This window comes from Lingula anatina, chromosome 2 (genome assembly GCF_051362555.1).
Source record: "Lingula anatina isolate TDL-2025a chromosome 2, LinAna3.0, whole genome shotgun sequence".
NCBI classification, from domain to species: Eukaryota; Metazoa; Brachiopoda; class Lingulata; order Lingulida; family Lingulidae; genus Lingula; species Lingula anatina.
In genome coordinates, this window is record NC_141768.1 from 46,660,182 (window position 1) to 46,675,598 (window position 15,417).

Here is a 15,417-nt window from a genome sequence, read left to right on the forward strand (position 1 = left end):
CCCCCCCCCCCTCCCAACACAGGCATGTGATCAAACAATATGTTATGTAAAACATCCGAATGTACCCGGTAGTCATAAGAGGGGAGTGGTTTGAGCTTTATGAGGTTCCCACAGTAGAAATAATTCCTTGACCCTAGTTGATGAATAAGTTACCGGTACTTTCCTTCATTCCAGCTGCTGACCTTAGCCGGTACACAGGGCCGATGTTATTGCGTGTGGAGTAAGACAAATTGCTTTGTTTGCCCTAGCATATGCTTTCACTGCTTATCTGGGAAAAAAACATCGTGTTGTTCAACTCGGTTTTATTCTATCACCTTGGTTTTCTTTAGAAGCTAAGTTCCTTATCAGTTTGTGTTGATACATTTCCCAAATCACCTGCTTCACCTTAGAACCAAAGGTATTTATTTTTAGGCTAATTCCTTTAAAAACTGTTGGGACAGTCTTGTGACATTTATTATAGCTATCAATAAAGAAAATTCTTTCCAGAAATTCATTTTAAAGTTTAAATTGTCTTAGCGAATTAAAAAGTTAAACCTTAAACATGCACCTTTGAGGTTCCTTTACCTTACAAACTTTCCATTGCAGCCATGTCCTGGTATTCAGATGATAATAAATAAAATAAAATAAAATAAATAAATAAATAAATAAATAAATAAATAAATAAATAAATAAATGATAATATTAGTTAATAATCGAATGATTGAAAAGACAATGAATGATGAAATGAATAAACACAATGAAAATGCTAATAGAAAATTACTTCACGAATTTATAAAAAAAAAATATTTGCTAGTTCAATGTTAAAGGCACACAGTGAGCTTTATTTATAAGACCTATAGATAGAGAAAATAAATAAAATTAATTTATTAAATAAATTGATTATTTAATAATTATTAATTCTCTTGCAAATTTCAGCCATCCCATTTTCGCAAAGGTTACAAACTTTTATATCCTATCCATACTAGTAGAGAAAATTACGATCTGCAAACCTGTTTCCATTTATTAATGTCTAATTTAAGCTTCAAGAATGACTTTTACCAGATTTTACACTAGTAAAAAAATCAGGGTTGCGTTGACTTCAGCAGCAATTTTGATTTCACAACTATCGCAATCTCTCTTGGCGCGAAAGTGTGGCACCGGCTTTCAAAAACCGCAGCACGACAGCAGATCAGAAGCATCATAGCATATTTTAAGACATTCTTTCTTCCATACTTATATTGTTTTTTCTTCCTATGCCATATGACACTTTTCTTCCAGTATCCTAATTGAAAAACCCTGTTATTCAAAAAAGGTTCAGCAATTTGCAAAATCTAGTTCACAGCAAAATAAAAGCGACTTTATCAATGGCCGGATTTTCACCGCTCAGCCAATCAACGCTTAGCTTTTTTAGGGCTAAGGCTAGAAGTCATACCATATTCATTCGCGACCTCCACATGTTGGGCCGTGGGCAGAGGAAAAGTTGATGAAAATAATTTCTTTGTATTGATTTAGCCAGTCCATAAATCCTTGGGGGTCGCGAACCGCTTTAGAGGAGAGAAGATGGACCTGATCACTATACTTGAGAAGACCGTCTCTCCAGGTAAAATATCTCTGATGTATTGTATGTTGAGTAATGTGTTATCCCTAAGAGCTCACTTCCAAATGAAAATTCTTCGTCCACTCTTCTCGTGGCAGATGGGTTAAGTGGCTTTGCACGCCACTGTTTGGGTAGTATGTAAAGCTAGCTTGTATTTATTTTATAGATCAGAATGAACTGCAGGAGGCTCAAAAGTACCTAGAACAAGCAGCAGGACAAAATCTAGTAAGTATTTTCTAGACTAAATGTACCTGTCTTTAAACCTACCAAATGAGGGGCACATGAAATATACTTTCATTTTAATGAAATCACAGCTATTTTCCAAATATTGTCACTTACACTTGTATTTTCATAAACTTAATATATTTGTTTAAATCACAATGCTAAAGTTGACATACAGCTTTTAGTTCTTTTTTGTGTCTTGAGAGTATTTGAGAGAACCTAATGGGAAAGTCCCTCCTTCCTGCAGCGTTTGGTTGTTGACTTAATTGGAGGCAAAAACTTTTCATGTCGGTGTTTCCCCTGCACTTAAATGAGCGAGGCGCCCGCCTCGATGATATTTGCAAGCGCCTCGCTGAAATTTGTCAAAAGCACCGCCTCGCTGGACTATATGGAACAACAAAGTATATTTTCACTCATGTTAACTGAAAATTATATTTATTTCTAAGCAAATATGGCATTTTCTGTTTACATACGTAATCCCATGCTTCTGAGCACTTGATTTAGTAGTAACGGAAAGACGCATGCGCGTATGCCTAAAATAACCAGCAGTTACTATCTCCCTGTGAGTGCCTCGTTCTCGCAGTTCTGTGCCTTATTTGAAGTATAAGAAACAGAGCGAAACGAGGCAACTGTTCTTGACACCATTTAATCACGTGTCAAGAATACACTTCCTCTATCACTTCATGTTCCGAAATCCAGACCGCCTGTTGTTTGTTTTTATAGTTTACGAATATTCACTGATAAAAAGGAGCAAATAAAGTGGACTTCGTTGATTTTATAAACTTGGAGAAGATTTTCTATTGATTTACGGGTGAGTTTTGTGAAAGCAGTAGCGTTGTAAAACTGGGTCACGTCAGTATTTCGCGTGGAAACCTATGCATTGAATATGAATTTCCATGACTGAATAGAACCATATAAATGAATAAACGAAGAACTAAAATTGATGATAAGTGTGATTTTCATCTCTTTAATTCCGAAGCATTCATTTTACGGTGTTTGAAGTTGTTGATTATAAGTTACATCTCAAACTACGTATAACTAGTAGCGGGAGTCGCTTTGCGCTGAACGACAAGAGAGAGAACTTTTGCGGCAGTTTTATATTAGGATGAAGCGCTCCCGCACGCAAAGTCAATTGACCAGTTACTTTCACAAGAATGTGAAAACGGTAAAAACAACATATTTTATCTACTTTTTGGTCATTAAAAATGATTCAATGTAGTAAGCCCTTTTTCTCGTTTCTTGTAAGTATTAAAGTAGTTAACTTTTTTTTTTTTTTTTTTTTTGAAAGTATTAACTTTTTTTTTTTTTTTGAAAGAGTATGTTCTATAAACTGAAAAGGACTAAACTGAGTGAATGCACAGACTGGAAAATAAATTTTGTCCAAACCTTTGTTATGTCATTACTGAATTTACTCCTCAAAACATCTAAAACAAGACAATTCAGTGCCACATAAAATGTAAAAAAAATCAGTTCTAAATACCCTAAAATGCACCAAATTGCACCTCGATTTAAAAAATTTTACGGGGGGGCATGCCCCCGGACCCCCCTAGTATTGCTGGGATCGCGGACTGCCTACCACCTCGCAGAGCTTGAAAGCCAGGGGAAACACTGCATGTAATTCGGAATACTTAAGGGAAACTGTATCATTCACTTTTAGAGATTGACAATATCCTGATGATTATATATGCTAGACATGCCCAATTATTGCTAACTTAACTTATAGAATGGAATCAATAAAATTTGCTGATGTGTAATAATCAGGGATGATATTTTGCTGACTGTCACCTTATTTCCAACATTTTGGGAGCCAAAAATATCATTGGCCTAGAGGAGGTTCTGAACCCCATGCAAAATTTTCTTTTTCAGTAAAGGGCAGTCTCGTCCTTGGTTATTATATTTAAGGATCAGACGAAGTAAACAGTTTAGATTTTATTGTTTAAGTATCCTTCTCAGTGTGAAAAGAGACTCCCAAATTTTGAAAAATGTACTAGTTCTTAATATAAAGAAATTTAATGCTTTTGACCCCCCCCCCCCCTAAAAAATACATATCTAATTTATTCAGCCAAGTATGTTAATTTTTGCTAAATTGTAATTTTCTTATTATTTATTATAATTTCAGCCTGAGCTTTTACGGCAGCTGTCCGATATTTTAAAACATGGCGGGAACAGCCCCGTGGCCAGAATGCAAGCTGGGTTGCAGTTGAAAAATGCCCTCTACTCCAAGGATGCAGCTGTGAAATTAGAGTACCAAACAAGATGGCTGGCTTTTCCAGAGGAAGTCAGGACTTATGTCAAGAAAAATGTTAGTGTATTCATTTGGTGTGTTGCTATTCCAGTTGTACATTAACTCAGTCATTGTGAAATTGAGGAACCCAGCCCGTGCTGCCTTATCATAATGGAGTTCAATTCTGATATTAACACTTTCTTGCAAAGAAATCTTGTGTAGAACTTTGGTCATTTTTTTTGCAGATAAAAGCACATCACTTTTTTGTGTAATATATTAAATATTGTAATGGCATTCATGTTTTTCTCAACCTATAGAAGTGACACAATATGATTGCATCTTTAAAAAGATTAAATACTGTAAGATTATCAATCAGAACACCTCATCAGAGCCCTCTTGATGTTCTTTCTCCCTCAGATATTAGAGACACTAGGCACTGAGCAGACCCGGCCCAGCTCAGCAGCTCAATGTGTGGCCTACGTGGCCTGTACTGAGCTGCCCAATGGTCAGTGGCCAGACCTGATGGCTGTGCTGGTCCAGAATGTGACCAATGCCACCAGCACAGAGATGATGAAGGAGTCCACTTTGGAGGCTATTGGTTATATATGTCAAGACATTGTGAGTTCTGTTATCTCAAGTTAGAGATTAGATGAAAGTGTTTAGGTAGAGAATACATACTGGTAATTCTTTATTTATTGCTGTATTTATTTATTTATTTATTTATTTATTTATTTATTTATTTATTTATTTTTACAAGGAAGTTAATGCTGTTCTTTGCCACCATCATGCTGAATTGCTTACTCATTTTTTTATATTGAGCCACTTTTGAATTATGTTCTTGCATTTTCCTTTTATTAGGACCCAGAAATACTTCAATCACAGTCTAATGAAATCCTCACAGCTATAGTTCATGGCATGAAGAAGGATGAACCAAGGTAAGATAAATGACAGCTTAATTTAAAAAGATTTTTCATTTCTTTTTAAAAATATTGTGGGGAAATGTGCTATTGTAAAAGATGATTTTGTAATTGAAAAACGATTTTAGACATCAGTTGAATTTTGACTCTTTAAATGTCTTGCATTTTCTTTATTTCGTGAAATTAAGTCAAATTCTTAAACACTTTATTATTGTAGCAACCATGTTAGGCTAGCAGCAACAAATGCATTACTTAATTCGTTAGAATTCACAAAAGCAAACTTTGACAAGGAGGTAAGACAATCAGCAATTTTTTTTATTCTGAAGATGCAACAGTTACGTTGTAGTTATATAGTTGTATTTCTATTAATCTCGACAAGTTATATTTATAGGTTAAAGTAGTGATGTTAGAGATTAACTTACTAGTAAGATATCTTTGTGTCACTCAAAAAATGTTTGTTGAAGGCTCTGATTTGACAGTACTTTAAAGAAATTAAAATGGTTCAATATTACACGATATTGTTTATGGAAAATGTATATATATTTACTTTAATACTATTTCATATTAGCAAGAGCGTCACTTCATCATGCAAGTAGTCTGCGAGGCCACTCAGTCGGTGGACACACAGGTCAAGGTCGCCGCCCTGCAGTGCCTGGTCAAGATTATGTCCCTCTACTATCAATATATGGAGCACTATATGGGGCCAGCCTTATTTGCTGTAAGTGTTTTGTAATCTACTACCAGTATATGGAGCACTATATGGGACCAGCCTTATTTGTTGTAAGTATATTGTAATCTACTACCAGTGTATGGAGCACTATATGGGACCAGCCTTATTTGCTGTAAGTATATTGTAATCTACTACCAGTATATGGAGCACTATATGGGGCCAGCCTTATTTGCTGTAAGTATATTGTAATCTACTACCAGTGTATGGAGCACTATATATGGGGCCAGCCTTATTTGCTGTAAGTATATTGTAATCTACTACCAGTGTATGGAGCACTATATGGGGCCAGCCTTATTTGCTGTAGGTATATTGTAAATCTACCAGCAATTGGAGAGGGGGGAGGCTAATGAGAATTTTTAGAAGCTGTCTAGTTGAAAGATCTCAAACAGAGGCCTTCCAAATGAGAGCTGGATGGCTGGCTGGCCAAATCCTTGCTTGCAACTAAATTGTCTTTACTACCACATGCTCATTTAGAACAGGATACCTTTAGTTGATGACTTCTTATGTTATATTATTTTTATTATCGGATTAAAGATCGTTCAGTTGTGAGTTTGATTGGGAAATAATCTATAAAATCTACTCCACAGTTTTTCTGCCTTTCTCTCAGATCACCATGGAAGCCATGAAGAGCGATGTGGACGAGGTATCTCTGCAGGGTATAGAGTTCTGGTCCAGTGTTTGTGATGAAGAAGTAGATTTGGCCATAGAGGCTTCAGAAGTAAGGAAATCAGAGTTACAAATAAAATCTTTTCAAACTTTATTTGATGATATTGTAACTTCATATTTTCTGATAATACACTTAACTATTTGGTATGCTGTAATAAAATAGACGCTTGAATTTGGCTTTTATGTAATAATGCTAATAACGATAAAAATAATGAGGCTAAAAAGTAATGCATTCTAGTATTTTATATGGTATTCATTATTTTCATCTAATTATATCTGAGCTGGTGATATTAAAGAGTCATTGCCTCTAAGATGTCCAATATTTTCAGGCTGCTGAGCAGGGCCGACCCCCAGAAAGGACCAGTAGGTTTTATGCAAAAGGCGCCCTTCAGTATTTAATTCCCATCCTAACCCAGGTCCTCACAAAACAGGTAATTTGATGCTGGTCATTCAGGCAGATTGATTCAAAGCTGGTTTGTGATAATACCAGCTTATATTGCCAGTAAAAGATGTATATAAGAAATTATCCTTAGTCAATTATTAGGGAAAAATAGGTTTCAAGTGGTAGTGACACAAATATGAATATTTTCACTAGTAGATATCCTTCTTATCATCCACTTTGAAACATAAACTATAAGTCCTTTCATGTTCTCTAGGTGAAAGGTGTGCATAGTATTTCAATCTAAAAGAATATGAGCTGGTATAGAAGATGGCAGATTTTAAGAATGGACTTTTTTTTTGTCTTCCAGGAAGAGTTTGATGACGATGACGACTGGAACCCATGTAAAGCAGCAGGAGTCTGTCTGATGTTAATGGCGACGTGTTGTGAGGACGACGTGGTCCCTCTGGTCCTCCCCTTTGTTAAAGACAACATCCAGAGTCCAGACTGGAGGTTTAGAGATGCTGCAGTTATGGCCTTTGGTAAGTCTCACACAGTCTGTTATAAGGTTATTTTTACAGTCTGTACCAAAAGCATTTGAGGCTAAAAAACCTGCAGGCAATCACCAGCTTAAAGTGGATTTGGGTTATAGGAAATATAATATTTAAACTCGAGCCCAGTGCCTGTAGGTGGGCAATTGCCTATGGCTAGTGCCTATTGGTGTTAACTGTTTTCAGTGAAGTGGCCTACTCATTACAAAAATAAGCTACTGCAACAAGATTACTTGCATTTCGTCAATTTTTTGTAAGGCTTCATTGAAATGTTTTAGCATATGTAAGCAAATTAAATGTTATAGATTGTGCTTCATTCTATTCTTTTTTAATATTATGGATATATATTTTAATTTTTTACTCAGAAAAGGATGATGTATTTAAACATTTTTTTCTGTTTAGGCTCAATTTTGGAAGGCCCAGATCCTCAGAACCTGAAACCTATTGTAGAACAAGCAATGCCAATGTTGATCAACCTTCTTAAAGATCCCAGTGTTGTGGTACGAGATACTGCAGCCTGGACGGTGGGGCGTGTGTGTGAATTGCTACCTGACGCCGTGGTCAATGAAGTGGTACTGAAACCACTGCTGCAAGCTCTCGTGGAAGGTCTCCAGTCTGAGCCCAGGGTGGCCTCTAATGTCTGTTGGGTAAGCATCAAGATGTGATGGAATAGCATCTGCTGGCTGTGGCATGTTTTAAAAGAATGAAAGGATAAAATTTGAGAAAAAGAAAGAGGTTTTACTGGTTTGCTTAAGATGTGTACTTGAAGAACAATTTTCTTTTGCCTGCTTGATTGAATTATATAAAATGTTTGCCCATTGTATTTCAGAAAAAAAGATAATATATTTGTGGATTTTTTTTCTTTGGTTCTTCGATAAATATAACACATAAAATTATTTCTTTTTTCCCCCAGGCATTCTCCAGTCTTGCTGAAGCTGCCTATGAGTCTGTGGAAATCCCAGATGACGCTGAGGAGCCAGATACCTACCCACTGTCTGAGTACTTTGAGGCCATCATACAGAGGCTTCTAGAAACCACAGACAGGTAGGGCAGAGCACAGAGTCAGTTAAGTCAGATGTTAGCTTCTGGCCCTATGACAAGATTTTCGTTGAAGTGGGGTCTGTAAAACTTTGTAATTTGTTCACTCACAGTTTGTGTTTTGGGCCAGAAGATTCCAAGGCCTACCTATCAAAAATGATGTTGATATAAAAGTTTTTCATACACATTAAGTCAGTTAATGGAAATGAACTTTTTAAGTATCATCAGGTGAATAAGAAAGTTTATCTTGGTGTTCTGAGCTAACTCTTGTCTACTAGATAGAGACAAGTGTAAAGATGTTGTACTGTACATAAAATTGATCAGTTATGAAGGTCAGTTTTGATCAGGCTAAATCTGTTCAGCTATTTGGCTAATTTCTTTTTATCCAGCCATGGTAGAGATAGAAGAAAGTTATCTTTGTATGGTTATTTAGAACAGTGTTTATTTTTGTCTTATTTTAAACATGTATTTAAATGTCTTCAACAGAAATGATGGCAGCCAGCACAATCTGAGAAGTGCAGCATATGAGGCTTTGATGGAAATGGTGAAAAATAGTCCAAAGGTATAGAATTAAATTAAATGTACTGTTCTGTTATTCTGAAATGAATATTGATTAATTAATTCATCTAGTGCATTTAATTTTCAATAGGACTTCTTCATAATATTCTTGTATACAACTGATTGCTCCTTGATAGTTATTCTTGATCCTGATTTATTTATTGATGAGCTCAAAGGTCTGTTAATGTGACTGCGTATGGACATGGAGTAGTTTTTGTAAATTGCACTGTTGAAATAAGTTTCTTTTTATCTTTAGGATTGTTATGTCACAGTTCAGAAGACGACATTGGTGATATTGGAAAGGTTGCAGAGAGTCTTACAAATGGAAGTGAGTAAAAATCATTGAGCTGATGCTGTAAATATTCCACATTAAAATTTAAAAAAAGGGAGTAATATTCTGGCTTTCTTAATCATTTTAAAAAGGAAATCTGGTCATAAGGCAATCAAGCCATTTCTTTCTACTTTTTTTTTTACAACCCAAAATCATGTCAGAATATTCTATAAATAGAAGTTGATCTATAGGTCTATTTGCACACATTATCTGTGTGATTGCAAGAGCGTTGTCCATATTCCAGGGCCACATCACGTCCAGTAATGACCGTGTCCAGTATAATGATCTGCAGTCCCTGCTGTGTGCCACACTCCAGGTAATTATAAAAATCCAGCATATTGGTAAGGTTAAGTGCATTCTGTTAATGCAGAATCCAAATGTCAAGTACACGTTAAGGATGGGGCTTTTTTGTCCGTTTATCTTGAAAAGAAAGTGAAAAGAAGCTGGATTTTAACATAATTTTTGAAGGAGGCCTTTAATGGCGTTTTTTGAGGGACAGGTTTACCTTTATTTGTTTTTCCCCCAGATCGTGCCGAAGCTTCAAGAGGATTCTTCTTTTACAGACAACATCTTCACATCACACTGACCTTTTATTCTGCATCTCTGAGAGACTTGAGAATTTTGGGTTTTCATTATGACTGAATTGTGTAAGATGATGAAATGTGTATCCAAACTCTACCACAAAAAGTCTTAACTGTACAAAGTATATAATCATATCTTTCTCCTCCCCAGAGCGTCCTGAGGAAGGTGACACCAGAGGACGCCCCCCACATCTCGGACCCCATCATGACAGCCCTGCTACAGATGTTACAGAACTCCTCAGGCAGGGCAGGCGGTGTACAGGAGGATGTGCTTCTGGCCATGTCCACTCTGGTGGAAGGTGAGGGGATCAGGGTCATATTGGGTGTGGACTCGGGTTGTACTAAAACTATAGCGTGCTCTCTAAGGGTGTCTCTTCATGTTTTGACATGATTACTTAGAGTGGTCATTGTGATATGATGTTAACATGAGTCTTAAGTTAATCTAGTACTTTCATCTCGTTAATCTAGTACTTTCATCTTGCTCTTGTGACTTGGAAAAAAGCCAGTTATTGATATAAAAGGTTTTCTTGTGTAACAGCTTCTTGAAGTAAAGGTGATTTGGTCAAACAAATCCTTTCAATCCCAATTTGTAATGGTTGTTGATACAGCTGATACTACTGAGATGCTTTTTCGTTGTTTTGACAGTCATGCCCCTGTTTATTCAAGTCCTTCATATCTTATTTATGGTATTGATTAATTCATCAATTTATGTATTTATTTCAGTCTTAGGAGAACAGTTCATCAAATATATGGATGCATTTAAGCCGTACTTACTGGTAGCTCTGAAAAACCATGCAGAATATCAAGTAAGAGCTATTTCTATTCTAGTATCTATTTAAGTTACAAATATATAATTCTTTGTAAAGTATTGGGTAGTCTTTCTTTCCATGAATAATGTACATGAGCATGGCAATATGTCTTTATAAGAATTTTTTTCAAAAGGAAAGGATAAATGACTTTTGAAAAACTGGACGATCATTATATATTGGAAATGTGGTTGGAAAATAAAGGTTATTCAACTTACAGGGTGTACAGGAGCTTCCTGCACGTATTTGATGGTGTTTGACAGTTCTCTTTCTCTGTTCCTTGTAGGTGTGTCTGGCAGCTGTTGGTCTGACAGGAGATATATGCAGAGCTTTAGGAAACAATGTCCTGGCATATTGCGATGAACTGATGACTGTGCTACTGGAGAACTTAGGGGTAAGAGGTTCTGGGTGTTTCATTAACTGGTTTTGGTAATCTGCAACATTAACTCTGACCCCATGTCTAATGTGAACTATCTAAATAAGCCATGTTTCAAGTAATCTAAAAAGAAAGTGCCTCTGTAAATAACAAGATATGATAATAAAGGTAACTTTGTTCTCTGGTTTCCCCACGGGACACAAGTGTTCATAGATACATGCTAACTTTGTTCTCTGGTTTCCCCACGGGACACAAGTGTTCATAGATACATGCTAACTTTGTTCTCTGGTTTTCTTACAGGATACAAGTGTTCATAGATACATGCTAACTTTGTTCTCTGGTTTTCCTACAGGATACAAGTGTTCATAGGTCCGTGAAGCCTCAGATATTGTCCGTGTTTGGGGACATAGCTCTCGCCATTGGTCCCGAGTTCAAGAAGTACCTGGATGTGGCTCTTGGCACACTGAAACAGGCCTCGGAAGCACAAGTAGACAAGGTAAAAAAGCACAGACCATGTCTCCTCCCGATTTTGTTTTCACTGAAAGGCTCACCAAAGCTCATCATGTTTGCTACACTTTATGGGCACGTTCGGGATGATATGCAGTAACTTGGTGCATGTATCATTTTAAGTGCAGTCTTTGTAAAATGGAAAAAATGTCAGAATAATCGTTCAACTCAAGACATCGTATTTAAGGCTTGGGAGTCCAACCCCCTTTGTACTGTGTAAGAAATGCCAAATGCCATCTCTGCATTGTGTGTGTATATTTTTAGACTGACTATGACATGATAGACTATCTGAATGAGCTGAGAGAGGGATGTCTGGAGGCCTACACTGGAATAGTACAGGGGTTGAAGGGTGACGGAGAACAGCCTAATCGTAAGTTTCTCTTAGAACCTGTGGTTCAGCGGTAAGAGGACAGTGTGGCACACTTACATGCCAGTTTAACAATGAATTGTAGTTGACTGTTATTTATAAAAACTGCATAGCAGGTGTCTTCAATACATTAAGACAAAAACCAGAATTTACATAAAGCCTTTGTTTCCACTTCAACCAAGAAATTTAAATTTATTTAGAAAAATTTGAGCATTTAGGTTAACAGTGTGAGAAAATCTTTTTACAGATTCAGTGGTTGAAATATCTTTGAATGTATTATTAAAAATTCTGTTCCAGCTGATGTGAATTTAGTTCAGCCACACGTGCCTCACATGATCTCCTTCATAGAGCACATATTCCAAGATGAAGACCACACTGACGGCAACATTGCAGCCAGCAGTGGATTGGTCGGGTAAATACACAGAATTACAAATATTTAGAACATGCATGATGATGATGAACAAATACACCATTTATTGATATTCTTGGGTTATGTTATTGTGTTTTATTTGTACATTCAGTGTTATGGCATTACTAAACTTGAATAGCAAGAGCTGTCAGTGGTAACTTCAGGTGATTGTTACTTTTGGCATGTGCTTGGTCTTCTTGGGCGTCCTGTTGTTCATACATCCTTTTGATAAATGCCAAGGGCCAGTGAACAGCTTTAAGATTATATTTGGAGGAATGTTGGTAACTTGATATGAAAAATGCTCATTTGAGCCATTTCATAGATGGGAGTTCCTAATTGCTGTGTTCTGTTCCAGTGATCTGGTTTGTGCCTATGGTGAGGCCATCCTACCTCTGGTGGACAAGGGTGCCATCACCAACCTGCTGACCAAGGGGCGCAGGTCCAAGACCAACAAAACCAAGGCTCTGTCCACCTGGGCCACAAAGGAAATACGAAAACTCAAAAATACATCGTCTTGGTAAGTCCTTTACTTCATGTGGAGCACTTTACGGTGACTTATGAAATATTGAGGTTAAGAAATAGTGGTTAATCTCTAGGTGATGAGTTTGAAGAAATAAGATTTTTTTTTTTTTTTTGATTAGTCGGGTTAATCATTAGCTTATAGGCATGTCATTTGTGTGTTTGATGGCATGAATGATCTAGCTGTGAGTCATGTAATTTGAAATTTTCTAGTTGCCTAGTTTACAGTCTGTTTCTGAAAACTTGACAAAAAGTGTTTTCTGTTTTACAATAAATGCCGATAGGTTATTGCATACAGTACTGGTTTAAAAGAAAAATGTTTGATTTTCAGAGAACAACATTTGATGCATTGGACAAACTGAAGATGAGCCCAAGGAGAGAGGAGTTTCGTGGCTCAACGAATGCGAGGTGTGTGCGTGAGTGTATGCATGGTGCCTCATACATCATTCTGATCATGATGAGAGTTGACAAGACAAGACAAGCAGTCTGCTGCTGCTGCTTCATTTGTCCTGGAAATAAAAGAGGGCACATATGGTTATATAACATTAAAACCCACCCTTACCTCCAGCACCAGAGCCGAGGTGATGGAACATACTGGATGCTGATTGTTATCATGCCAGACTCTAATACACACGGACCTGGGTATGACGTCATCGTAATAACAGTTTTTAAAAAACTTGTTATGAGTTTTCAACCAGAAGCATCATCTGTGAGTGAATGAATGAGAGTGATCGATCACGCTGTATGCAGAGAGAGTGGTGGTAGTCTCTCTGTCTGAGGATTCTGTTCAACATATAATATTGAGAATCTCACTGTGGAGAAGTGGAGGTGAATGATATCATTGAACTTTGTAATCAGTCGAGTGTGCTGCCTAGTAGACCCTGGGTAGTTCTTGTGACAGTTTTATCAAACAAATAATGATAATATTGAATTGAGATCTTTGGTTTGGGAGGATTAAGGGGATACTCTGATCATGTATCATGTCCAAATATTTTATTCTGACCAATGGACCTGAAAGTGCGCCTAGAGTTTGGTTAGCATATAAAATTCCACCCATGGCTGGAAGTATTTGGGCAACATTTGCCTCTATATAATTAAACAACACATGACTTTTTGCCGTCTTAAATCCAAAATCCAAAACGGTGTGTCATATTCAGATATATGACTAGTGCCAAAAGAAATTTATCTCAGAAAAACTTATGGCAAGATAAGCTCATTCTGCTTCACAGATACTGCTACCTCTTCGTAATAATGGTTAATGGCCACCTCGTCCACTGGTCACAGAATCGTAGGAATCGTCCGAGATAGCCCAGTGGTTCTTATAACATAGCATGAAATTGGGCAAGATTTCATTGGATTTAGAGAAGTAGGATCAGAGATGACTCGGACAAGCAACTGCAGCATGGGAAAGAATATATCCAAGGTTGTTTTTTTTTTTTGCCCCACTACATGCAGTTTCTCTGCAGGTTTTGTAGTCTTGTGCTGACAGCCTCTCTTTAGAACATCTTGCAGGATTTCCATTGGTTGTCTCAGTAGAGAGGTGACTAGTTCCATGGTATTATTTCCTCCCGCATCCCCCCCACAGTGGTCACAGGGCTATAGAGATCATACGGATCTGTACCCATTGATGAGTGAATGCATGAATGTCCCCCATTCTTCATAGAACATGTGAGAATGTTGTTAGTGTAACTTGGTACGATCATCTGTTCTGTCAAATGTATAAGTTTACTTTATGTTTATGTTATGTGTATGTTATGTATAGGTTTCCTAATGGATGGGACTGTAGTATATTAAATGAACCTATCTTGAACTTGATACACTTACATCTCTTTATTCTCTTTTTGTGTAAAATACTGTAAATCGCTTGTTATGCAGGTGAGGCTACCAAAAATCTTGCTTGATCTTCAGTAAAACTTGTCACAAACTTGGAGAATATTTAAGTTGGCATAAAGATTGTCATTTCCTCTCTCCATGACTGGCATGGATTAAAGCAGTTTGATTCTCTTGAATGCTTTGGCAGTTTATGCATTTCCCCCCCCCCCCCCCCCCCCCGAGACCGTAGCCACCATAAATAGCAATTTTCTTGTTATTAGTTTGAAAGTGCATCATATTTATTGATATTTTACAATTGACAGACATACTGCACTTATTTTCATATTAAGGTAATATGTTCACAACATTGTCAAATAACACTGGCTTCAAATTGCAGTGTAACATGAAAAACAATGCTATCCTTAAAGTGTTACAGTGTAGTTTTACTACCAATTCTGAGTCTGATTTTGCCATTGAATCAGAACATTTGATGATACTGTTGTGATTCTAAAATTTCAAGTTCTCAGGTCCTGATACTTTGTGTAAGCTAGTTAAAAGGACCATTAAGATGATGGTTTCCATAGAAAACAATTCTAGAGGTTGAATTAATAGCAGTGAATACTTTCCCTGTCTGCAGGCCAGATAATTTGCTACTTGGAAGTTTTTCTTGGTTCATTTCAGAACATTGCATATTGTTTCTCCAGTTACTCAGTTTACACAATGCAGTAGAGTAATTTGCCAAATGCATTAAAACTGTAAATTGCCTCAGTTTGTTTTCCTGCAGATTCCGATTTGTCAAAATATTTGAATAAACTATGTTATGCAGATGCTTTAATCGGATTGGAGTT

General features: G+C 36.8%; 1 protein-coding gene across 2 annotated transcripts; it reads left to right on the top strand.

The window, feature by feature from the left end:
* The first annotated feature begins 1,391 nt into the window (after nucleotides 1-1,391).
* Nucleotides 1,392-14,766, top strand: LOC106155692 (importin subunit beta-1-like). 2 transcript variants are annotated; one of them, XM_087004628.1, is made up of 23 exons: nucleotides 1,392-1,579; nucleotides 1,743-1,801; nucleotides 3,918-4,100; nucleotides 4,440-4,640; nucleotides 4,881-4,957; nucleotides 5,157-5,232; nucleotides 5,508-5,657; nucleotides 6,277-6,387; nucleotides 6,665-6,766; nucleotides 7,085-7,256; nucleotides 7,668-7,912; nucleotides 8,179-8,309; nucleotides 8,790-8,865; nucleotides 9,118-9,189; nucleotides 9,437-9,508; nucleotides 9,925-10,072; nucleotides 10,497-10,579; nucleotides 10,866-10,973; nucleotides 11,308-11,451; nucleotides 11,727-11,832; nucleotides 12,127-12,241; nucleotides 12,594-12,755; nucleotides 13,089-14,766. In XM_087004628.1, coding segments are annotated over exons 1-23 (2,634 nt in total). In that variant the 5' UTR covers nucleotides 1,392-1,539; the 3' UTR covers nucleotides 13,090-14,766. The 2 variants fall into 2 exon arrangements, with proteins under 2 accessions (XP_086860754.1, XP_086860753.1); XM_087004627.1 differs by lacking the exon at nucleotides 13,089-14,766 and having other exon boundaries at nucleotides 12,594-12,759.
* The last annotated feature ends 651 nt before the right edge of the window (nucleotides 14,767-15,417 follow it).